Source organism: Chiloscyllium punctatum, chromosome 6, assembly GCF_047496795.1.
Source record: "Chiloscyllium punctatum isolate Juve2018m chromosome 6, sChiPun1.3, whole genome shotgun sequence".
Taxonomy (NCBI): domain Eukaryota; kingdom Metazoa; phylum Chordata; class Chondrichthyes; order Orectolobiformes; family Hemiscylliidae; genus Chiloscyllium; species Chiloscyllium punctatum.
Window position 1 is genome coordinate 85,562,649 of NC_092744.1, and position 24,502 is coordinate 85,587,150.

General features: G+C 43.0%; 1 protein-coding gene across 3 annotated transcripts in view; it reads left to right on the top strand.

Moving 5' to 3' along the window:
* LOC140479177 (lactosylceramide 4-alpha-galactosyltransferase-like) overlaps positions 1–22,876 on the top strand; it is a 31,615-nt gene extending 8,739 nt beyond the window's left edge. The window contains exons 1-3 of one of the 3 annotated variants that reach the window (XM_072573183.1): positions 6,930–7,103; positions 13,370–13,878; positions 19,258–22,876. In XM_072573183.1, coding sequence (XP_072429284.1) covers positions 13,396–13,878; positions 19,258–19,848 — 1,074 coding nt within the window. In that variant the 5' untranslated portion in view covers positions 6,930–7,103; positions 13,370–13,395 and the 3' untranslated portion in view covers positions 19,849–22,876. Of the gene's footprint in view, positions 1–6,929; positions 7,104–9,806; positions 9,970–13,369; positions 13,879–19,257 lie in introns of those variants that run through there. The other 2 variants (XM_072573185.1, XM_072573182.1) reach the window with 2 other exon arrangements.
* The last annotated feature ends 1,626 nt before the right edge of the window (positions 22,877–24,502 follow it).

Genomic DNA, 24,502 nt, shown 5'->3' on the forward strand with positions numbered 1-24,502 from the left:
AGAGGGCCCAGTACCGATCCTGTGGCGCTCCACTGGTCACAGGCCTCCAGTCTGAAAAACAATCCTCTACCAACCCTCAAAGGTCTTCTACCTTTGAGCCAGTTGTGTATCCAAATGGCTAGTTCTCCTTGTATTCCATGAGATCTAACCTTGCTAATCAGTCTCCCATGGGGAACCTTGTCGAACGCCTTACTGAAGTCCATATAGATCACATCTACTGCTCTGCCCTCATCAGTCTTCTTTGTTACTGCTTCAAAAAACTCAACCAAGATTGTGAGACATGATTTCCCATGCACAAAGCCATGTTGACTATTCCGAATCAGTCCTTGCCTTTCCAAATACATGTAAATCCTGTTCCTCAGGATTCACTCCAACAACTTGCCCATCACCGAGGTCAGGCTCATCGGTCTATAGTTCGCTGGCTTGTCTTTACCGCCCTTCCTAAACAGTGGCAATGCTTTTGCCAACCTCCAGTCTTCTGGCACCTCACCTGTGACTATTGATGATATAAATATCTCAGCAAGACGCCCAGCAAACACTTCTCTAGCCTCCCATAGAGTTCTCGGGTACATCTGATCAGGTCCTGGGAATTTGTCCACCTTTAACTGTTTCAAGACATCCAGTACTTCCTCCTCTCTAATCTGGACATTTTGCAAGATGTCACCATCTATTTCCCTACAGTCTATGTCTTCCATGTCCTTTTCCACAGTAAATACTGATGCAAAATATTCATTTCATATCTCCCCCATTTTCTGTGGCTCCACACAATGGCCGCCTTGCTGATCTTTGAGGGGCCCTATTCTCTCCCTAGTTCCCTTTTGTCCTTAATATATTTGTAAAAACCCTTTGGATTCTCCTTAATTCTATTTGCCAAAGCTATCTCATGTCCCCGTTTTGCCCTCCTGATTTCCCTCTTAAGTATACTCCTACTTTTTTATACTCCTCTAAGGATTCACTCGATCTATCCTGTCTGTCCCTGACATATGCTTCCTTCTTTTTCTTAACCAAACCCTCAATTTCTTTAGTCATCCAACATTCCCTATACCTTCCAGCCTTCCCTTTTACCCTGACAGGAATATACTTTCTCTGGATTCTTGTTATCTCATTTCTGAAAGCTTCCCATTTTCCAGCTGTCCCTTTACCTGCGAACATCTGCCTCCAATCAGATTTCAAATGTTCGTGCTTAATACCGTCAAAATTGGCCTTTCTCCAATTTAGAACTTCAACTTTTAGATCTGGTCTATCCATTTCCATCATTATTTTAAAACGAATAGAATTATGGTCCCCCACTGACACCTCAGTCATCTTCCCTGCCTTATTTCCCAAGAGTAGGTCAAGTTTTGCACCTTCTCCAATAGGTACATCCACATACTGAATCAGAAAATTTTCTTGTACACACTTAAGAAATTCCTCTCCATCTAAACCTTTAACACTATGACAGTCCCAGTTGATGTTTGGAAAGTTAAAATCCCTGACCATAACTACCCTATTATTCTTACAGATAACTGAGATCTCCTTACAAGTTTGTTTCTCAATTTCCCTCTGACTATTGAGGGGTCTGTAATACAATTACGATAATGTGATCATCCCTTTCTTATTTCTCAGTCCTCAGTTCCACCCAAATAACATCCCTGGATGTATTTCGGGAATATCATCCATCAGCACAGCTGTAATGCTATCCCTTATCAAAAATGCCAATCCCCTCCTCTCTTGCCTCCCTTTCTATCCTTCCTGTAGCATTTGTATCCTGGAGCATTAAGCTGCCAGTCCTGCCCATCCCTGAGCCATGTTTTCAAAATACTTTGGTGGCAAGAATAGAGACATAGATTATTTTCTAAATGGGGTAAGGATTCAGAAATCTGAAGCACAAAGAGATTTAGGAGTCCATGTTCAGGATTCTTTTAAGAGTAACATACAAGTTCAGTTGGCATTTAGTAAAGCAAATGCAATGTTTGCATTCATTTCAGGAGTACTAGAATACAAGAGCTGAGATGTACAGCTGAGGAGGTATAAGGTTTTGTTCCAACCATATTTGGAACATTGTGAGCAGCTTTTGTCTGTGTATCTAAGAAATGATGTTCTGATTTTGGAAGGGGTTTTACTAGAATGATCCTGGGGATGAAGGACTTGTCTTGTGAGGAACAGTTGAGGACTCTATGTCTACATTCAATAGAGTTTAGATGGATGAGTGGGGATCTGATTGAAACCTACAGAATACTGAGAAGCTTGGATAGAGTGGATATGGAGAAGATGTGTCCGCTAATAGGAGAGATTAGAGTCCGAGACACAGCCTCAGAATAAAGGGACATAAAGGAAATAGCTGCAGAGATAATGGTAGCACTGGTAATAATTGGTTTGGCCATTAATGGAATACTGCATTCAGTTCTGGTCTCTCTGCTGTAGGAAGGATGTTGTGAAACTTGAAAGGATTCAGAAAAGATTTACAAAGATGTTGGCAGGGTTGGAGGGTTTGGGCGTGGGAATACTTTCCTTGGAAGATCGGATGCTGTGTGGTAACCTTATGGAGCGTTAGGAAATCATGAGGGGCATAGATAAGGTAAATAGACAAAGTATTTTTTTCCAGTGGAGGGTGTCGAAAAATAGAGAGCATTGGTTTAAGGTGAGAGGGGAAAGATTTAAAAGAGACCGAAGGGGCAATGTTTTCACGCAGAGTGTGGTACATGTCTGGAAAGAGCTACCAGAGAAAGTGGTTGAGGCTGGTAGAATTATTATATTTAAAAGTCATCTGGATGAGTACATGAATAAGAAGGGTTTAGAGGGATATGGGCCAAATGCTGGTAAATGGGACTAGATTAATTTAGGATATCTGGTCAGCATGGATGGATTGGACCAAAGGATCTGTTTTCATGCTGTACAACTCTATGACTCGATGCTTCTAAATGACATAGTACGTAACACAGTTTAGAAAGATCTTAATATAAACAGCAAAATAACACTTTAATTTGCTTCCCAGCACTCTTCATTACAGAGAATCGTGTTAAGAGAACCTATTGCACTATTTCAACACTATTTTCTCTTTAATTGAGTCCTTGCAATCTTTTTGTTGTGAATTACAGAATTAATTTTATGATTCTCAAAGTTTGTGCGAAGATTTGTAGTTCGGGTGCTCATTGTTGTGGTTGTGTGCGCCGAGCTGGGAATTTGTGGCGCAGACGTTTTGTCCCCTGTCTGAGGATGTCCCCTAGACAGGGGACGAAACGTCTGCACCACAAATTCCCAGCTCGGCAAACACAACCACAACAACGAGCACCTGAACTACAAATCTTCGCACAAACTTTGAACACCTACGTGCGAGAGACGCTAAGGCAAGCCAGGAGATGGGAATCCTGTGCCAACCGCCTAAGCGCCACATATGAACAATTCCAATGAGGATGTCACCTAGACAGAGGACGAAACATCTACAACACAAATTCCCAGCTCGGCGAACACAACCACAGCATTTTATGATTCTATTCCAAGCTTGGAGTCATGAAACTTTCACAATTCCAATGGCCTATTAGTTCTAACGATTTGAAAACTTCTTTATAAGCTCTCCTGGCTTTGAAACTCAACACAATAGAAAACATTTTTGCTGAGGTTCCTTGTCCCTCTGAAGTGAGCTAAAATATTATTTCTGAACATATTGATTCGATTGCCCTGAAGTTAAAACAAAACTAACAGCTTTGTTCTGTTTACATTGTCTGTTATTAACTCACTAGTATAAGCATTTTATCTATAGGGGCTCTCCCAAACACTTGATTACAGTCACATGCTCGTTAAACACTGATGTATTTAGGACACTGTTCCAAAACAACTTTCTGACCTCTTCAACAAAACCATCAGCAAACTGACCAAAATCTGTTTCTGTTTTAATGTTCAACTTTCAAAGATGGTAATTTAATGTTTTCTTCCCCCTTCATCACAGTAACGAATCTGTCAATAAATTTGTAGCGAACACCTTTTGAAACAAAAACCCATGCTCGTTAAATTACTGGTCAATCCCAGTCCCTTCGTGGCTGTTCACAATTCAAATTACTGGTATGGCATGAATTGAAAACTCAAACCACCATCCTATCAATGGAGCTGATTCCAAAGGACTAAACAAGTCTTTCCAATAACGAGCTGTGTTATCAATAGCAGTAGACTACATGCTGCAATAGGTGTTACACCTCTACCAGAGTCGGTGCCTCACCAGGACCGTGGGAAATGGGTATAAAATAAGAGACCTCTGAAGGAATAGCTTGGATGCAGAAAGGTTAGCGGAGTCTGAAATGCTCATAAATTGTCCGTACAGTGGAGAGAGTTGAGCAGAGGAACATTGCCTCACAATGTGAGTCCTTTAATGCTTCATGAAGGCAAACCCAATCTGGATTGTCAGAATGGTCATTGTTATTAGACTCCTCAGAATAACAATCAGCATCATGGTCAAAAATCTTCAAACCTTCCACTTTCCAATCATTGATTTCAAAACAAACATTTTCTGAAAGTTGTCAAGCTGCCAGTTCAATTAAAAAGTGGAAGTCCAAGACTTGGGTGGGCAATTAGTGGTAAATGTAAGGTGGTTCTTTCTAGCGTTAAGCTGCCTTTATATTGCATCCTTTTAGAGGACTGCAGTTTGAAAGGGTGAGGCTAATTGGAATTGAGTTTTTGTTCAATAAGGAATCTCTTGGAAATTACATGTCTTATGATAATTGCTTGTTTACTACAGATCCCCACCGGAACTGATCACTGTCAGGTTGCAGCTTCTGCTTTGGAGACTGTTTTGATTTTTCTGTCAGTTACCAGCCTGGAAAATAGCTTCACAGTTTAGTTGTCCTTATCCTGAAAGTCCACTTCTAGTGGGCTCAGTATGGTAGCGGGACACCAGTCCAGTCTGAGGCTTGATTGTGCTTTTGGAGAACATCCAGAAGAATCCTCGATACTGTGTTTACTAAGTTGTCCTGTTCCCCCACTCTCTGTTGAAACAAAACGTTCAGAAACACTGTATAATTTTACTTCCTTCAACTTTATTCTGGGCCCTGGCAGGGAGAGGGAATGATGGCCCATGTCCACAGAGACATGAATTCACGGTCTTCTCTGGGACAGCAGTTTCTCAATGAATTACAAAGTTATTTTACAGGGCAGGGCATCCAGATAAGGCAACATACATATCGATTGGGTGGCCTTTACTTATCTCGTGGGCCCGTCCATCTCAAGGCACCGATGTTCCGGGCAGCTGTTGACACCGTCCAATCGTACCTATCCGCTTGGATCCTGCCGACTCCGCCAGTACTGTCATCCCGTTTCCCCCCTCTCATTGAAGGAAATCCTTCAGAGATTTAGTATAGCTTTGCTTCCTTCATCTTTATTCTAGGCCCTGGCAGGGACAGAGAATGATGGGTCATGTGCACAGAGACACGAGTTCATGGTCTTCTCTGGAAGAACATTTTGTCAATGAATTGTATAGTCATTTTACAGGGAGGAGCAAGCAGATAAGGCAACATACATATTGACTGGATGACTGTTACAATTGGCGAGAGTCAACAGTAAAGATTAAGCCAAGTACTGTTACACACTGAGGAACTGGCTTCACATAACGAATACTTTTCACCTTGTTATATTCACCTCACATACTGACTGCTTCCAATATTGTTAAATGACTCAACATAATGACTGTTTTCCAGCTTGTTAACCCATTACCTTTGCCTGCAGACCCCCATTTTAACTGTAAGCTCTTATATGATCTGAGTCATGCTCAGCTGAACCTCTTGTTTCACAAAACTCAGAACTTAACTCTTTCCCTGCCTGCTTATACCCGATACACATTCTCAACTGAGAAAGCTGTGTTAGCAACGACCTCAGAAAATATCTACTCATTTGTGATTGACATCCCTCTTCACATTCCAGAACACTGGAATCACAGTTGCCTGAGCAACTCAATCTTTAACCTTATAACATTTATGAGCTAGGATATGTTGCACCAAAGTATTTTTTTTTATCCTTAAAGTGAATTTTTGCAAAGCGAAATCTGACTCTTCCCCTTACCCGGTCTATGAGTGTGTTTTGTTGGTGTGCTTTCGGCAATTTAGAGGGGTCAGCATTTTTGAATTTATAAAGACTGACATCAGCATTAAATAAGTTTTATTAATAATAAATTAATCATTTTGATCCTCTACAAAAATGCCAGTTGATGGATCTCTGCTCCTAATACTAGTGTAGTGAAAGGCCATATCCTATATCCTATATCCTTTGTCCTATATTCTTTGTCTTATATCCTATATCCTTAGCTGAATATTACAAAGAACTTTATGTCATGACCCTGCAGTAAAAGGAATTGAGAAAGACAGTGTACTGCTCCCATCATTGAAAGAGAAGAGGGATGTTGTGTTCTCATATTTGGGGTGATGTCTCTTTAAGACATCATTGCGCAAATATGAAATGTACCCAGGCCAAAGGGTTTCTGCATTGTACCACTCAAGGCATAGACTTTACCTGGAGATTACTTTATATTATATATATTAGTCTCATGGTATATCACATCAAGAAAAATTAATCCACATACCTAGTGGTGCTGCATCTACGTAACATAAGAATATTAATACAATACCACACAGACAGACACAGACACACATACATACACACACTCATACAACACACACACACACATATGGATATTCATGTGTTTTTTCCTCCCTCTCTCTCCTGTCCCTACACAAACATTTCTAATTACCATGTTCCCTCATGGTCTCTTCCAAAGTCATATGCCAAAACTTTACAAGCTCTCCTTTGTAGGATCAGCAACCCTTATGGGATATTATCCTGGAGGTTTGACCATAAAATATCTGATAATATAACACATGCCTACTGATTTCAACTATCATCACATTCTCCACATTTCATTGAGGTTGCTCACATTATTCTGTCTGTCTGTTTGACCATGTTCATAATGTCGCTGGCCTCAATAAAACATCCCACAATGTTTTGTAAAGGGCAAATCAGCAACAGGGAAAGTCACATGTGACATTGACCTTTGTTTCAATCCTGACACGCCCAGTGTAACCTGATTGCTGAAACATCCGTACGCACAGCACATGATCATTGGGGCAGATCCACCTTTCAACACGGTAAGTTAAAGCTATTTCTAACATCCTTCCTTTGGAAGATTGTTCGGATCATTCATTCCTCTTCCAGCTTTTTCCACAACAGTTTAGATGATCACACTGTGGGTTGATCCATTACCAGCTTTGGGTTTTGTGAGTTGTTTACAGACAGATACATTTCTGGCTGCAAGCCCTCTCAAATTATCCAGGCTGGGGATTGGAACATGCACGCACTGACCTGTCTGGGACTGGGATTGAGAACAGCATCACGGATACTCCTACTTCTTGGAAACAGTATTTGCACTATAGTCCTTTTCCACACCCATTCCCCAGTCACTCGATGACACCCTCCCCCTTTCCAACTCTCTCACTATATCTCTCCACCTTTTCCACTCCATCTCTCTCTCTCGTTCTCTATGCCTTTACTCATTCTCTTTTTCTCCCTCTCCACCTCACTGTTATCCCCACTGTCTGTTTGTCTGACTCTCCTTCACTCTTCAAACCTTTAACTGCAGCTCATTTTCCCAGAACAAAAAAAATCTCTGTGAATTTCTGCTACGATTTCTCCTGTTTATCAGCAGTGTCTCAATGGTTTCACAAAGATTTTGTGTTGTCAAAGTTCACTTCTTTCCCACAGTTCAGCTTTCCTGGAGTTTGATTTGAGCAATTTGCCCAGGAGAGGACGAGATCACAAGGGGAACTGTGATGTGCTCTGTGCATATGGATGAGATTCTGGGCCAGGGGTCTAGGGACTGCAGACTCACAGGAACTGCTGAAGAGTGGGGAGGATCAGCTGTGGGGATCAGGAGGATTGGTCTGGGGGATGGCAGGAATTCCTATGTAAGGTTATGGAATTGATCCTGGGTTGGGGGAATCTGCTGTGAGGGGCAGGTGAGGGGAGAGGGCAGTGTGAGTGTAGGGAGTGGGAACTGAAAGAATTGGCAGAAAGTTACTGATACAGTCACGGCAATTGAGAATCCCACTGGATTGCTGACAATCCCAGCAGAGTGACCCCATAAACTGATCACCTGCAATGGAGATGAGCAGAGAGCAGTTTATCTTTCACAGTTCAATCTCCAGCTATTCTGAGTTTCACTCTGAATGAAGAGCAGTATTTGAAATGTGAAAAGATCAACATGTTCAGACAGGTGTAACGTGTTTGACAGTGTTAATCCTGTTTGTCAAATATACTCTTTCAGTTCAACAAAATATAATTTCTGAGGCTGTTGAACAGATCATAACAAATCATAAAAGAATTAGAATAATGATTGTTGAAATAATGTGCTAGATATGTGTGATTTGACAAAGAATGACATTTGTGAGGTTATTCAGTTTAAAATGAAACAGTAAGTTTATCACTGTGTTGAAGTTTCAGTGGGCAGCTAAGTCACTGAGTCAGACAGAACTGGAAGTGTCACTGACTGAGAAACTGCAGGGGATGGTTAAACTGAGAGGTCTGCTCCAGGCTTTTTCCACCCTCACAATTGAATCCACAAAGGCAGAGAGTGTCAGAAAGGCTTCTCTTTAACCCGGAATGTGGGTGTTTTCATGATGTTAATAATCGCCTGACAGCCAATGATGTGGTTCTGAATCTTTCAATTTAATTGTGGAATGTAGGTATTGCTGGAATGCTTGGTGGCAAATGTTCTCTGTATGGATTCTGAGCATCATTGTCAAGGCCAACTTCTGATGCTCATATCTCATTATCCTTGAATTGATTGGCTCTCCTGGTTGTTTTAGAGAGACGTTAAGATTCAACCACACTGCCATGGGTCAGTATTAAATGAATTTACATGTTGAGGGTGTCACTGTCTAGGCTGGCATGTATTCCCCATCTCTAGTTGCCCAGAGAACAGTTAAGATTCAACCACATTGATGTGGGTCTGGAGTCACATGTATCCCAGACCAGGGTAGGATAGCATTTTGCTTCCCTAAAGGATTATGTTGATGGATGTGGATATAGGTTTGGTCACAGAGCTGGAAGGTTCATTTACAGATGTTTCGTCACCATACTAGGTATCATCTTCAGTGAGCCTCTGGATGAAACACTGCTGATGAATCCTGCTTTCTATTTATATGTGTGGGTTTCTTTGAGTTGATGTCATTTCCAATGGAGATGTTATTTCCTATGGTGTGTCACGACAGACGTTGGGCTCTGCTGTACAATGGGTTTCAAGATGCCCTCGATACAGCCTGAGAGTTGCTTACACAGGATTGCATTGCCTGACATGATGGGGATGTCCTGGTGTGTTGGATTTGTGTATCTTCGGTAAGGCAGTAGAAGTCCTATACCTAAGAAGCATGTGGGATGACATTGCAAAGGGAAGAGTGAAGAATTGGATCAAAAGTCTTGATCAATCTGTTTAGTTCATGGGTGTGTCCTTCGGTCGGATCAGTCAGTAGTTGCCTGTAGTGTTCCTGGCTGTTCAGTTGTTGGTACACTTCGTTGCAGTAGTCCGTTCTATTCTGAATGATGATGAATCCTCCTTTATCTGCAGGTGTGATGACAATATAGCGATTGAGTTTGAGAGCATGGACAGCATTGCATTGTGATCAGGTGATATTTTGCTCTACCTTGTGAGTGTCGCTGATGAATCTGGCCTTGACACATTTCCTGACGGTTTGAGCATACACGTCAAGCCCAGGGCAGCGGACCTCCAGAGGGCTCCAAATCGACTCCTTCTTTGGTTGCTCCACTACGGATCTCTCTGATGACTGTTCTGGTTTGTTGATTGTCTCGTTAGGATCACTGCTGACATCTTGGAAGAATTCCTGGAGTCTCATTTGGTTGATAAACTCCTCCCTGTCTGCTGCACGACCAATGGGGTCCATTTGGTGGTGGGGCAGAAATTGAGCCCATGGCTGAAAACTTCAATCTCTTCCAGTTGCGGTGTGTGATCTGATAAGTTGATGATCAATTTCCCCGTGTGATAACGTTTTCAATTGTGGTGCCAGGGGAGGTTTGGCTCCTGTGAGTGGTGATGCCAAGTTTCTCCAGTTTCTTATTTTTGGAGTGCATGTATATGGTGTAGTTCTGTCACCTTTCTGCTTGGCAGTGTCTCATAACTGTAATGTTAGTTCTTGAATGCAAGGTGAGAGTGTGGACTCTACCTTGATTTGAAGATTATGGTGCCTGCTGTAGAGTTGGTGCACAAGATAATTGAGGAGTTTGTGAGAGGTGTGACGGCAAAGTGTCTCAGCATAGTCTGAACTTCTCAATTATCGCTCACAGCACACAATAGGTTTGGAGCAGGACCAAGCAAAGCAATGTCATTAATGAATGTGACCCAACTTGAATCCCCTGCCATGGGACTGAAACTGCTGGTTTGTTTGAATTGCCTTTAAATATATAGTTTTTGACTTATTATTCATGATTCTATTCTCTTAACTATCCACTGACCTCCAGGTGAGGTATATCTAACACTCAATTTAGAGAAATTTTGAATCATTAAAGGAACATTGTCAATTTTACCCACTCCAGACGGAGTTCAAATGAAATATTCTCCTTCCTGTGAGTTTTTAAACCAGCTAAGTATACTTTAATAGAAAAAACTTTTTTTTTAAAGTTTATCAATTTTTTTAGAAGTTGTAATTTCGGAATGATAGGATATTATAGGATCTAATTCTGTATTGCGGACTATAACATGCTCAAAGAAATGAAGACATTTATCAAAAAGGCAAGTATTCTGGGAAAAGCATTCCCGTACTATTGAGTGATCACTGAAGGGGTCCCTGATGCTGTGAGGCAGCAATGCTAACCACTGAGCTACCGTGCTGTTAAGTCCAAGCCTCCCACCAACCTACCCTCCACACCCGGCATCTTCCCTCACTTCTGCAAGAGATGCAAAACCTGCACCCACACTCCCCCCTTACCTTCATCCAAGGCCCCAGTGGATCCTTCCACATCCAGTCGAGATTTTCCTGCACATCCAAACAACTCATCTACTGTGTCCATTGCTCGCAATGTGGTCTCCTTTACAATGGGGAGACAGGACGCCAACTCACAGAACGTTTCAGAGAACATCTCTGGGACATACGCACCCACCAAGCCTACCGCCCAATGTTCAAACACTTCATCTCTCCTCCCACTCTGCCAAGGACATGTAAGTCCTGGGCCACCGCCAGCGCCAAATCCAAGCCACCCCACGACTGGAGGAAGATCACCTCGTCTCCTGCCTTGGGACCCTCCAACAAGGCAGAATCAATGTCAACCTCACAATTTTCATTATTTCCCCTTCCCACACCTCATCCTAGATCCAACCCTCCAACTCAGCACCGTCATCTTCAACTGTCCTACCTATCCATCTTCCTCCCCTCTTATCAGATCCAGCCACCACTCTGACCTATCACCATGACACCCCACCTGCATCTACCTATTGCCTTCCCAGTTACCCCACCCCCATTCTCCAAGTCATCTCAGGAGACTACATGCCAGTTGCTATAACGTATTATAGTGAAAATGGATTCCACAATTAGCAAGGTTATAACAGGAAACTTAGTCAACATGATCTTGTGAAAGGGAAATTTTGTTTAGAGAGTTCTTAAAGGAATTATCAAACAACATATACAAAGGTGAATGTGCTGTATCTAGATTTCCAAGAAGGGATTTATCTTAATGATTTCTGTACATATTAAGAGTGCACAGTGCTTCATAATGGCATTAGTTAGTTCACAGGAAGGAGAGAGAATGCATGAAGGGTTTTTTTTTGGTTTGGCAAGATGTGATGAGTGCTGCAGGGTTTGTGCTGGGGTCTCAACTGTTTCCAAAGTATGCCAATGACTTTGGATGAAAAGATTGAAGATATAGTCATTAACGTTGCTGATGAGAAAGATATAAGAAGAGAACAAGTTGGCAGAAAGCCATAAGAGCCTGAAGGAGGAAAGAGATTGGTTAAGAGGATGGAGCAATTGGAATATAATGTAGGAAAGTGAGAACATAATCCCTCTCACAAGAAATGCAAAAGCAGTATACTATTTTGATGGACTGAGTTTGCAAAAACTCTGAAGTGCAGAAGGATCTAACTGTCTTGGTAGATGAGTCACAAAAAGATGGCATGCTAGTACAGCCATTGAAGATAAATGAAATTAAGCCGTTTATTGCAAGTGGAAAGGAATATAAAAGTAAGGAAGTTTTCCCACAATTGTGTAGGACATTTATGAGACTACATCAGGGATACTTTGTCCATCTTTTGTCTCCCCTATTAGGGAAGGACATAACTGCATTGTTGTTGGTAGAGCAAAGATTTGCTCAGCTGTCTGAGTTAAGGCAAAGTACTGTGGATGTTGGACATGTGGAATATACACAAAGAGAGTACTGGAAGAACTCAGCAGGTCTGGCAACATCTGTGGAGCGAAAAACATTTAATGTTTTGACTCCAGTATGATTCTTCTCCAGAGTTTTCTCCTACAGATTTAAAACACAAACTTCCATTTCTTTCTCCTTCAATTTTAGATGAGATTCCTTACAGTATGGAAACAGGCCCTTTGGCCCAACCAGCCCACACCGACACACACCAGACTCATTCCCCTACTTTTACCTCTGACTAACGCACCTATCACTATGGGCAATTTAGCATGGCTAATTCACCTAACCTGCACATCTTTGGATTGTGGGAAGGAACCAGATCACCCCGAGGAAACCCACACAGACACGGGGAGAATGTGCAAACTCCACACAGACAGCCACCCGAGGTGGGACGCAGACCTGGGTCCCTGGTGCCGTGAGGCAGCAGTGCTAACCACTGAGCCATCATGTTGCCTCAATGATGCCAGACTTGCTGAGTTTCTCCAGAGCTCTCTGTATCCGAGCTATACTCACTGTGTTCAGAAGAATAAAAAGCAATTCCATTGAAACATAAGATTCTGAAGCATTCAAGGGGATGGACTCTGAGAAATCATTTCCACTATTTGGGAAATCAAGGCCTTTGGTGAACAGCCTCAGGATAAGGACTTCACTCAATGGATCATGAACATTTTTGGTTTTATATCCCAGAGGGTGCTCCATGATTGAAATTTCTAATGCTGAAATAGTCAGACTTATCATCTTTCAGGGAATTAGGGGGGAATGTGGACTGGGAAGGAAAGTGGAATTGAAACCCAAGATCAGCCATAATTGTATTCCAAGATGGAGCAGGCTAGGTTGGTCCGATGTCTCCTTCTGGTCGTATTACCTGTGCTCTTATGTTCCATTTGCTACTTACTGAAATGCTTTGATTTTGAGCTTGTAAGTGTTCCCAAGTATGAGTGTATGAACTGAACTGTTTATAATTGACAATTCTTTCTTCTCACAGTGATCATTACAGAACTATCTTCAGTGATGAAGGGTATTGCAAAATTTGCAGTATTTTTCCTCATGCTGGTATTTGCTCTTGCTGCCTACTTGCTTTTAATTCCCTCTTTGAATGAGACAATTTTAAAATTAAGTGAGTTGCCAAATACACTGGCAAGCTACATGGGCAATCCAGTTGGCACTGACCAAATTAAATTACCAACATCAAGCTCCACAGTGAGTGTGAAATACCCACACCCATCCACAGACCCGGGAATCATGTTTCTACAGACGTCCAGTCAACTCAACCCTTCCTCACTGGCCATGTGTGGCATCGAATCAGCAGCTCGACTAAACCCAAACAAACCAGTTTATTACTTCATGAAAGCATTCAATGGGAATATATCTGGGTATCAAGAACCTGAGTACAAAGGCATCCGTCTGCTTTCTTCATTCAAGAACGTAATCATCTTGCCCTTGAATCCTAAAGAATTGTTCAACAACACACCCTTAGCTGGATGGTATGAGAAGGTAAGGAGTTTTATAAAACTGGCTGCTTGATTTTGTGAATGGTAAATGCTACTAATGTCCATCAATCTGAAAAATCAATAGTAAACTTTACACTGACAAGCTAAGTCCCTGTTTCTATGTGGACGATGATGGATAATGCTGAATTGGATGTCCTGTGGGTTTTAAATTAAAATATAAACAGGAAGTAGCATCTGTGTAGAGAGAAAAATGGGATTACTTTGAGTCCAATTTAACTTCATCAGAAGAAAACCCAATTCCAGATTCAAAATATGAGCTCGGTTTCTTTCCCTGCATTTGCTGCCAGACTTGATGAGTTTTTCCATCAACTTTTATTTCTACTTCAAATCTCCAGCATCTGCACTATTTTGCTTTGTTTTTTGATATGTTTTGCAATCAAGTTCAGAACAGATTTGTTTTGTGGCTTGAATGCTGTGGGCAAAGGAAAGATTTCAGGCAATCGTGTGAGAAGTCCAGTGAGGCCAAATTCAATGCTGGTGGCACCTCACTCCATGTTTTGTTCATTCATTGAGAGATAAAGTGAGCTTGTGACCTCCAGGTTGGAGCCTAGGTTCCAAAGTCTCAGGGCACGATCCATGGGTATCGACTACACACCCACACACACACAGAGACACACACACACACATACACACATACAAACACACAACAGACGCACACACACATACCATATCTACCGATATTGGCTTTCAAGATGCTCAGCCTTTATGACCCCTTGTGGTACTTTTCCATTCCATTTACAGGATGTTTCTGCACTTCAGTGTTATCCCTCGGGCAGCCCCGCTAACTCTCATTGAAATGCTGTATCAAGGACACTATGAGCTCAGGAACAGGTTAGGTTGTTAATCAGACGTGTTGGGTAAGAATTGGTGAAAAGTCCTGCTGGATCTCATGGTGTGAATCATGGAAAAACATGACACAACTCACACTTACCCAACAAAATGTCAAACACAGAAGGTGTGGCTTAGGCAGTGGATCTCAGGGGAACCATTCCTGGGAGAATGGTAGCAGTTTCAACTGGTGACTGACCTCGTTCATCAAAGACATAGAGATGCAGAAGAACCAGGATCAATTCTTTTCTTTATCCATTAAATGGAGACTCAGAGTCCGCAGAAAATCAGGATTGAAGTCAATTCATGAGTGAGAGAGGGAAAGAGACTCAATCAGTTCGGTGAGTATACATTGGGAAGAAACAAACCATTTGGGTCCCAGTTGTACCTACAGGAAAGGTTTTTTCCAAAATTAGAATTTCTATTTAACTCTGTCAATACCATATCTGGCTATCCCACAATGCAGTGACTTTGCCCATGATCTTCCTTCTGAGAGTTACCTTTGCCATCTGCATCATTGATATCCATCCCTGTAAATCCATCAGGATTATTTCCAACATCTGAGGGGGTTCTTGCTCTACCGCTATTGAATTCCATTCCTTTTGTCTGCTTTATCTGTCAGCCTCGCTCTTTCTCACTGGGAACAGGATGACCATGTCCTACACTGAGCTCTCCTATGCCACCTCCTCTTGCCATGTAATATGAAGCATTTCCAACTGTTCCACAAGCATGGCAGCTTTTAATCGAGAGCAAGTTCGCCTGGAGATAGTCCTCCTGCTGCTGGTGATTCTGGGGACACACCATTGATTCCAGATTCCCCCAGGTTCTGTAAGTGTAGGACAATGCTGGCTTCCAATCTCCTACCAGAAGAGACAAGGGGCTTGGAAATGCAGCCAGGAGCAATTTCACACCAATGGCAGTTCATTGGCTCACGTCCAGTGTAATTAACTTAAAATCACGCAAACCAGCATTGTCACTATGATCAGGCAGCTGTTCAAAGTGTGGAGGATGAAATTACAGTCAGTCTCTGGTATTTTCTCAGCTCCTTTCACTGTCCCAGCTTATCAGTCAATCCAGATCAGTCATAATTTCGAATTTCACATTTGGCACACATTCTAGTTCAAGCCAATCTCACTTCATTCATTGGAATTATTACACTGCTGCTCACATTCAAGTTAATGACAGCATGCCAATGTTAACATGTTAACAACTGTTGCAGTTTGATTTTTATCATTTGTAAAGTAGCATTGGTTCCCAATAAACCCTGGAGAAGAAACATTGAGATTTAGAGTTGTGCAGTTTTAATTATTCTATCGGCTACAGGCCAGTGTTTCTCCAAAAATCCTCCACTGAGTTCTATTATTTGTAAACCTTTTCCAGAACTGGATTTTGATGAAGACATGAGACTTTCCTGGTGGCAGTCCTGGTGAAAAGAGTAATCTTTTAGTGTTTGAAATGAGCAGTCACCCTGACATTCAAACGATACAAATTGGAAAATCCCAGCTACTTAAATACTTGAGTGTTGGGATGAAACACACTGATTGTTTATGATCCAGTTTAAGTTTCTAGTCAATAATCTGACAATCTGCCTTGTTTATAAAGTGGAGATCAGCAGTTTTCTCTTCACTAGAACTGTATTTGTAGAGTTTTCAGGGCTGAATTCAGAGTCATGCTGTTCCCATTCGGGTTCAGCTCTGTTTTACTGTTGGGGATGGGGAATGATTTGGGGATATAAGACTTGTGTTCTGGGGCTGTGAATTTAAACCTCGGGCAAAATGAACAGATTAATCTGAAGTCAGTCTGACAGTGAGCAGTGGGGGATTGTTTGTCAGAGATCAAAGGAAAACTGGATGTTTTTCACTGGGAAGTAGGTACAAGATATTTACACTTAGACAGACATGAGTATAAAGACCCAAATATGAAGTCTGTTTTCTCAAGAAAGCTTGAAATGATGTAAGAAAATCTGAAATAGGAGCAGGAAAGGAAATTCACTCCCTTAAGCCAGTCAACATAACCATGGTGTGATGTGATTGCACTGGATAGTGTGCAAAGAAGATTGACCAGGATGTTGCCTGGTCTGGAGAGTTTCAGTGATGAAGAGAGATTGGACAGACTGCTGTTGTTTTGCTGGAGCAAGGAGATTGAAGGGGGACATGATTGAGATGGAGGAGAAAGTGAGGACCGCGGGTGCTGGAGATCAGAGTTGAGAGTGTGGTGCTGGGAAAGAACAGCAGGTCAGGCAGCATCTGAGGAGCAGGAGAATTGATGTTTCAGGCATAAGCCCTTGATCAGGAAGGAGGCTTGTGGGCCGGAATGGCTGAGAGATAAATGGGAGAGGGGCTGGGGCTGGAGGGAAGGTTGCTGGGAATGCAATCGGCAGATGAAGGTGGGGAAGAAGGTGATAGGTCAGAGAGGAGGGTGGAATGGATGGATGGGAAAGACAATGGGCAGATCAAGAGGGTGCTGCCAAGTTGGAGGCTTGAAACTGGGATAAGGTGGGGGGAGGGAAATGAGGAAACTGGGGAAATCCAATTAGTCCCATGTGGTTGGAGGGTCCAAATGGAAGATGAGGCATTCTTCCTCCAGGCGGCAGGTTTGGCGATGGAGGAGACCCAGAACCTGCATAGTCCTTGCTGGAGTGGGAGGGGGAGTTGAAGTGTTCAGCCACGAGGCGGTGGGGTTGGTTGGTGCAGGTGTCCTGGAAATGTTCCCTGAAATGATCCATAAGTTGGCGTCCTCTCTCCCAGAGGAGAGGAGATCACATCGGGTGCAACGGATACAGTAGATGACATTGATGGAGGTACAAGTATATTTCTGTTGGATGTGGAGGCCATTGTGACCTTGGATGGAGGTGAGGGGTGAGGTATGGGCGCAGGTTTTGCACATCCTGCAGTAGTGGCGAGGAAAGAAGCCGGGAGTGGGGTGAGGTGTGGTGGTGGGGGGGGGAGGGGGGTGGGGGGAGGGTGCATGGATCTGACAAGGGAGACACAGGGAGAATGGTCTCTCCAGATCACTGATAGAGGTGGGGAAGGAAATATGCCCCTAGTGTCGGGGTCTGTTTGTAGGTGATGGAAGTGGCAGAGGATGATGCGATGATGCGACCATCCCCCACCTTTTCCTCCCCTGCATCAATTACTGTATCAGTGCTACCTCATGCTCCCACGAGGAGGTTTAACAGTTCATCGACTTCATTAATACCTTTTACCCCAACCTCAAATTCACCTGGACCATCTTGGAGACCTCCATTCCCTTCCTGAACCTCTCCATCTCCATCTCAGGTAACTGACTGACCACGGACATCTACTACCAACCCACAGACTCACACAGCTGCCTGGACTATACCTTCTTCCACCCTGTCACTGATAAAAATGCCATCCCTTATTCCCAATTCCTCTGCTTCAACCACATCTTTTCCCAGGATGACAATTCCACCAGAGTAAATCCCAGATGGCTTCCTTTTTCAAAGACCACAATTGCCCTAACCACTCGACGGTGCCCTCCAGGGCATCTCCTCCACCTCCTGCTCCTCTGTCATAGGACCCCACTCCTCCCAACACAACAAGAACAGACCCCCCCTCCCCCCAGTCCTTACCTTCCACCCCACCAACATCCATATATATCACATCCTCCTCCAACAGGTCCTGGGCCTCCTTCATTGCCAAACTCTAACCACTCGATGCCTGGAGGAAGAGCTCCTAATCTTCTGCATTGGAACCCTACATCTACATGGGATTAATAAAGGTTTCACCAGTTTTCTCATTTCCATTATCCCACCTTATCGCAATCCCAAGTGTCCAACTGGGCACCACCCTCTTGACCTGTCCATCATCTTTCCCATCTATCCGCTCCACCCTCCTCTCCGACCTATCACATTCACCCCCACCTACATCTACCTATCATATTCCCAGCTACCTTCCCCCCCAGCCCCAACCCCTCTCCCATTTATCTCCCAGCTTGCTGGCCCAGAAGCCTCATTCGTGATGAAGGGCTTTTGCCTGAAGCCTCGATTCTCCTGCTCCTCTGATGGTTCCTGACCTGCTGTACTTTTCCAGCACCATAGTCATGATGGAAATGTATACAATTATGAGGGAGATGTGTCATTCTTTCAGCTATTCACTGGAAATTTGATCCTTTTTGGCAGGAATGTGGTCAGAAATCCACACTGGATTCCCACTCAATCTCGAGCCTGAGTGGGTAGTTTTGTATCTGTTTGAACGAAAGTTATACTTGGCGTTTGGCTGTGGTGTGGTTCCCAGGACACTGGCACTTGTGGTTGAAGTTGGAGACTGTGCTGGGAGCAATGGGGAAAGAGGCTGCAGCTTTTCTCCATTGAAAGAGTGTGCAGGTTTAAGACTGAACCAGCCCAGGTTCCCATCTCCTCAAGGCCCACCTTGCAGCCTGTTACAAAGTGCTCTCAGGAATTGGTGCACAACCAATGAGCATTGTGTGGAGGGAGAGGACAATATTTGGAGGGAGGGGTGATTTAAAACATCAAAACTCGTAATTGATGAACCTCTATTCTATTATTTTACAGGTAGATCCCAACAAGGAAAGATACTGGTTCCATGTGCTCGCTGATGGCTGTCGGCTAGCCTTACTGTGGAAGTATGGGGGCATCTATCTGGACACGGATATCATTTCAATCAAACCCTTGGAATTCCAAAACTTTATCGGTGCAGAATCAATACATTTTGCGAATAATGCAGCTTTGGGATTTAACCGCTCTCATTCTTATGTCGAGAGTTGCTTGAGGGATTTTGTTGAGAAATTCAATGGAGCAACTTGGGGTCATCAGGGTCCTGGACTCATAACCCGGATGGTGAAGAAATGGTGTGGAACTGACAATCTTGCAAGCCTCTTCAACAAAGGATGCAAAGGGATTATGTTCTTGTCTGACAACTGGTTTTACCCGATTCCATTCAACAATTGGAAAAACTACTTTGAAAAAAATCGATGGAACAAAAACAATGATGATATTGAAAAGGAATTCTCAAAGACGAAAGGGGTACATATTTGGAGTTTTTTATCAAGTCAGCAAAAAATTCCAATCAGAGGAAGTCACTCTTTACTCGAATACTTCTTCAGTACATACTGTCCAAGCACATATGAAACTCTCCCACAATAGTGTGTGCTGTGAGTGTCAGTTTACATATTGCTTTGAATTTTTCCTACTAAATAACTACCTGTAACAAACCGATCATGATGGGTGGCTCTCAACCTCATCTTACTCTATCTTCATCTGGATCTTTCTACTGTCTTTCAGGCATAGAATGGAAGGGGACAAGTGGGATCCTGCCTCGAGTTTTCCTCTCTAACTTTCTCCCATCTTACCCCATCACCTGCTCCCTCCTTCCCCCAAATAATCCTGGAAACCATCTCCCATTTTAATAAAAAGTAAAAGACTGCAGATGCAGGAAATGTGAAACAAACACCAAGAGCACGGGAGAAACTGAGCAAAGGAGTTCTGGACCCAACGCTGTTTCTCTTCCTCCACGGATGCTGAGAAATATGCTGAGCTCCTCCCACATTCTCTGTCTGCTTTTATTTTTTGTAAAGCTATGTTCAATGTGCTGGGAAAGTGTGCAGTAAAAATTACCAAGATACTCTGGCCCTTAGGTTTTGTCACTGGGCTAATAACTTAAAGGTACGGGTGAATAGCATGTGGACATGGGGTAAACTCCCACCATGGAACTTAAATTCAGTTAATTAACTTGGATTGAATGATTGCTCTAAAAATCCATTTGGTCTAAGAATGTCTTCAGGGAGAGAAATCTGCCAACCTTACTTGGTCTGGCCTAGGTGTGACTCCATAGCCATTTCTCTGATATGGCCTAGTGAGCTACTTACTCCATCATATTAAACCACTACAAAGCCTAGAAAAAGGAATGAAACCAGACAGACCACAGACATTGCCCCAGCCGGTGTTAACATCCAGAACTATAGTGCGAGCTCTATCCAGCCTATAAACTCCTTCTTACTAACATCATGTGGATTTGTGCAAAGTGTGAGACTGTCTCACTGACCTATGGTTCCCCATGGTAGGATGATGAAGAAGGTGAAGTTGCATGGGGTCCAGGGTGTACGAGCTATGTGGATAGAGTACTGGCTGCACATTCTCCCTGTGTCTATGTGGGTTTCGTCTGGGTACTCTAGTTTCCTCCCACAGTCCAAAGATGTGTACGTCAGGTGAATTGGCCATGCTAAATTGTTCCTCATATTAGGTGCATTAGTCCGAGGGGAATGGGTCTGGGTGAGGTACTCTTTGGACGGTCGGTGTGGACGTGTTTGGCCGAAGGGCCTCTTTCCACACTGTAGGGAATCTAATCTAATCTAAAAGAAACAGGAAACAGAGAGTAGTAGTGGAAGGAAGTTTCTCAAAATGGAGAATCCATACTGGGACCACTGTTGTTTGAGATATATGTAAATGATTTGGAGGAAGGTATAGGGGATCTGCTTAACAAGTTTGCAGATGACACTAAGATTGTTGGAGTAGCAGACAGTGAAGGGGACTGTCAGAGAATACAGCAGATTATAGATAGTTTGGAGAGTTGAGCAGAGAAAAGGCAGATGGAGTTCTATCCAGGCAAATGGGAGGTGATGCATTTTGGAACATCCAATGCAAGAGCAAACTGTACAGTAAATGGAAAAGCCCTGGGGAAAATTGATGTAGAGAGAGAACTGGGTGTTCACATCCATTGTACCCTGAAGGAGGCAATGCAGGTCAATAGAGTGGTCAAGAAGGCATTTGGCATGCTTTCGTTCAAGAAACAGAGTATTGAGCACAAAAGTTGGCACGTCATGTTACAGTTGTATAAGACTTTGGTTCAGCCAGATTTGGAATACTGTGTTTAGTTCTGGTCGCCACCTTACCAAAAGGATGTGGTTGCTTTGGAGAGGATGCAGAGGAGGTTGCTGGTATGGAGGGCTCTAGCTATGAAGAGAGGTTGAGTAGATTAGGATTATTTTCTTTAGAAAGACGGAGCTTATGGGGGGACTGACTGAGGTCTACAAAATTATGAGAGTTAAAGACAGGGTGGATAGCAAAAAGGTTTTTCCCAGAATGTGGACTCTCAATTACTCAGGGTCACGAGTTCAAAGTGAGAGGTTTAGGGGAGATGTGTATGAGAAGTTCTTTACACAGAGGGTGGTGGGTGCCTGGAATGTGTCGCCAGTGGAGGTGGTCGGTGCAGGCATGACTGCATCATTTAAGATGTATCTAGACAGATACATGAATGGGCAGGGAGCAGAGGGATAAAGACCATTAGGTAAAAGGTGATAGGTTTAGATAGAGGATCTGGATCACTGCATGCTTGGAGGGCCGAAGGACTTATTCCTGTGCTGTAATGTTCTTTGTACACGTAGAATTATACCTTACACACAGTGTCCCTGACACCACCATCAGCATCCTCAGCTCTGACCTGTCCCACTCACTGTGGTGTACATTGGGAAAGAGTTGCCCTGGAAAGAATGTCCTGCTCACTACTATGTAATGGCCTCCTTTGCTCAGCCAATGAGCCAATGTTCCTCCGTGTTGAACACCATGTCAAGTGAGCACTGAAGTAGATAAGGGCACACAGTGAGGCATGGGGGTTTTCAATGTCTACTTTCACCAACTACTGATTGTGTTGGAGAAAGTGAGGACTGCAGATGCTGGAGATCAGAGCTGAAAAATGTGTTGCTGGAAAAGCGCAGCAGATTGTGTCGATCAAGCCTTAAAAGCTCTAACTGCTCGACTGAGCCAGCAGCAGGTGGAGAGAGAGAGGTAACAAGAGGAAGAAATCTGCTTGAACTCAACTTCATCACTGCCCCTGTGGCGGATGTATGTGTCCATGACAGTATCACTAGAGATGTACAGGTACATTGTCTTTGCTTGAAGAATACCCTCTATCATGTTGTGAAGCGCAGTCCGATTGTAAACAAGTCAGATTTTGAATACACCTGGCATCTCAAAACTGGGCACCATGAGCCACTGTGGGACATCAGCATCAGGAGAATTATATTGAACCACAATCAGTATCATCATAACCTGAATAATCCCCATCCTGCCATGAGCACTAAGGATTCAAACTGATTCAACAAAAAATGTAGGAGGATAGAAGGTAGTTTTATGTATGGTTGGTAATGGAGCACAGTGAGGATACAATGTACAGTGATGGGGGGGTGGGGTGGGAATGGGGGGAGGGGAGGGCAGTGACTGACTTTGAGAGTGCCTGAGCTAAGATGATGGGATGTCAGGAGGTCATCCATTCTTGCTGCAGAATGTTGTTCTGCAGCATTTCAGTACTTTACAAGGACTCCTGAGTAATTTGGTGAGTTTACAACTCTACCTCAGTTTCTCTGTCAGAATTCTGGCCCATCATTTTCCAGCAGGTGTCATGGGGAAAAGGAAATGGGAATCCAACCTTCTGTTTTTTTTTCACCCAGGACTTAATCTTCTCTTGAACAATACCTGGTGTTACTTTCTGCTCAGTAAATACTGAGATCTGATCAGGGACAATTAATGTTTGAATCTTTATCGTTCTGATTTACAACCTCAGGGATTTTCATGGACCTCTCTCTTGGTGGAATCCCACAAGCACTGTGTTCCACCATCTGTGGTTAATGACTATATCAGGGATTGATGGAATCGGGGGTTTATGTTAGCAATGCTGCCTATACGGACAATAATGTTATACCTGACACTGAAAATGGGATCTGAATGTCACTTTGATCTGCAAGATTCTTTGTAAGATGCATTTATGAAAGCACATTTGAAGGACAAATATATTTCTATATGTTTATTTTTGTTTAAAATATTCTGAGCTTATATCTTATCCTGGTGGAGAATAAGGTGCTGTCTTTTCAACTGTTGTAAAAGTTTAGATTCCTACGTTGTATATTTGGATTAATCTGTTACCAGGTGATAAATCAATCTATTTTTAAAAATGGCTACAGGATTGATGTGTATATGCAAATCTCTACTGATGATTTTGATTCAATAAATTGGATTATAAAGGGTGGAATTTATTTGTCCCCATTTTTGTTTTCTTGATTCACAAGATCTGGGTGTAACGTGTTGTGTCAATATTTAGTGAACATCCCGAGTTGACGTCTTGAACTCCTGCAGCCCATTTGTGTAGGGACTTCAGGAATATTAAATTGAGTCAACAGTTTAAAAGATGGTACTTAACATTCCCATCATGGCTTTTAAAGGGTTGTTCTCATGAGCACAGAAATGAACACAAACAATGAGTGTCACCTGATCTGGATGCTACTCTGTCAGTGTTCTTCCACTGATGGGCTGGAAACAGTGGATATCCGTATACATTATCATTTGACTAGCTACAAAGGCATTGGGGCCAGGGAATGATAGTGTTGACATCTTCAGCTTTCGAAGGACAAAGTGATTTGTAGAGCCACTCTCACGGCAGAGGCGTGACCATGCCTGAACATAATGGACTGTTAGAGTAAGGAAGCAACTTGGTGTCAATAGTGTCTCAGTAGGTAGCACTGTATACTTCTGGGTTTGATAAATGTCCACCCCTTGGGTTTGTGCAATTAGTCCAGGCTGACGCTCCAGTGGCACTGAGGGAAGGCCTTCTTTTGGATGAGGAAACCATGATAAAGAGAGAGTTAGAGTACATCAGCCTTACTGGCCCAGAAAATAATCCAGTGGCATCAATTTTCTCAATTTCTGGCAGTGTTTCACTCAGTGAGATTCGTGTTGAATGGTCTACCATGACCCTTGTCAGTTTTTCTCAAACAATCTTCAGCCTGTTAATGATGCAACCAGTCTCCCT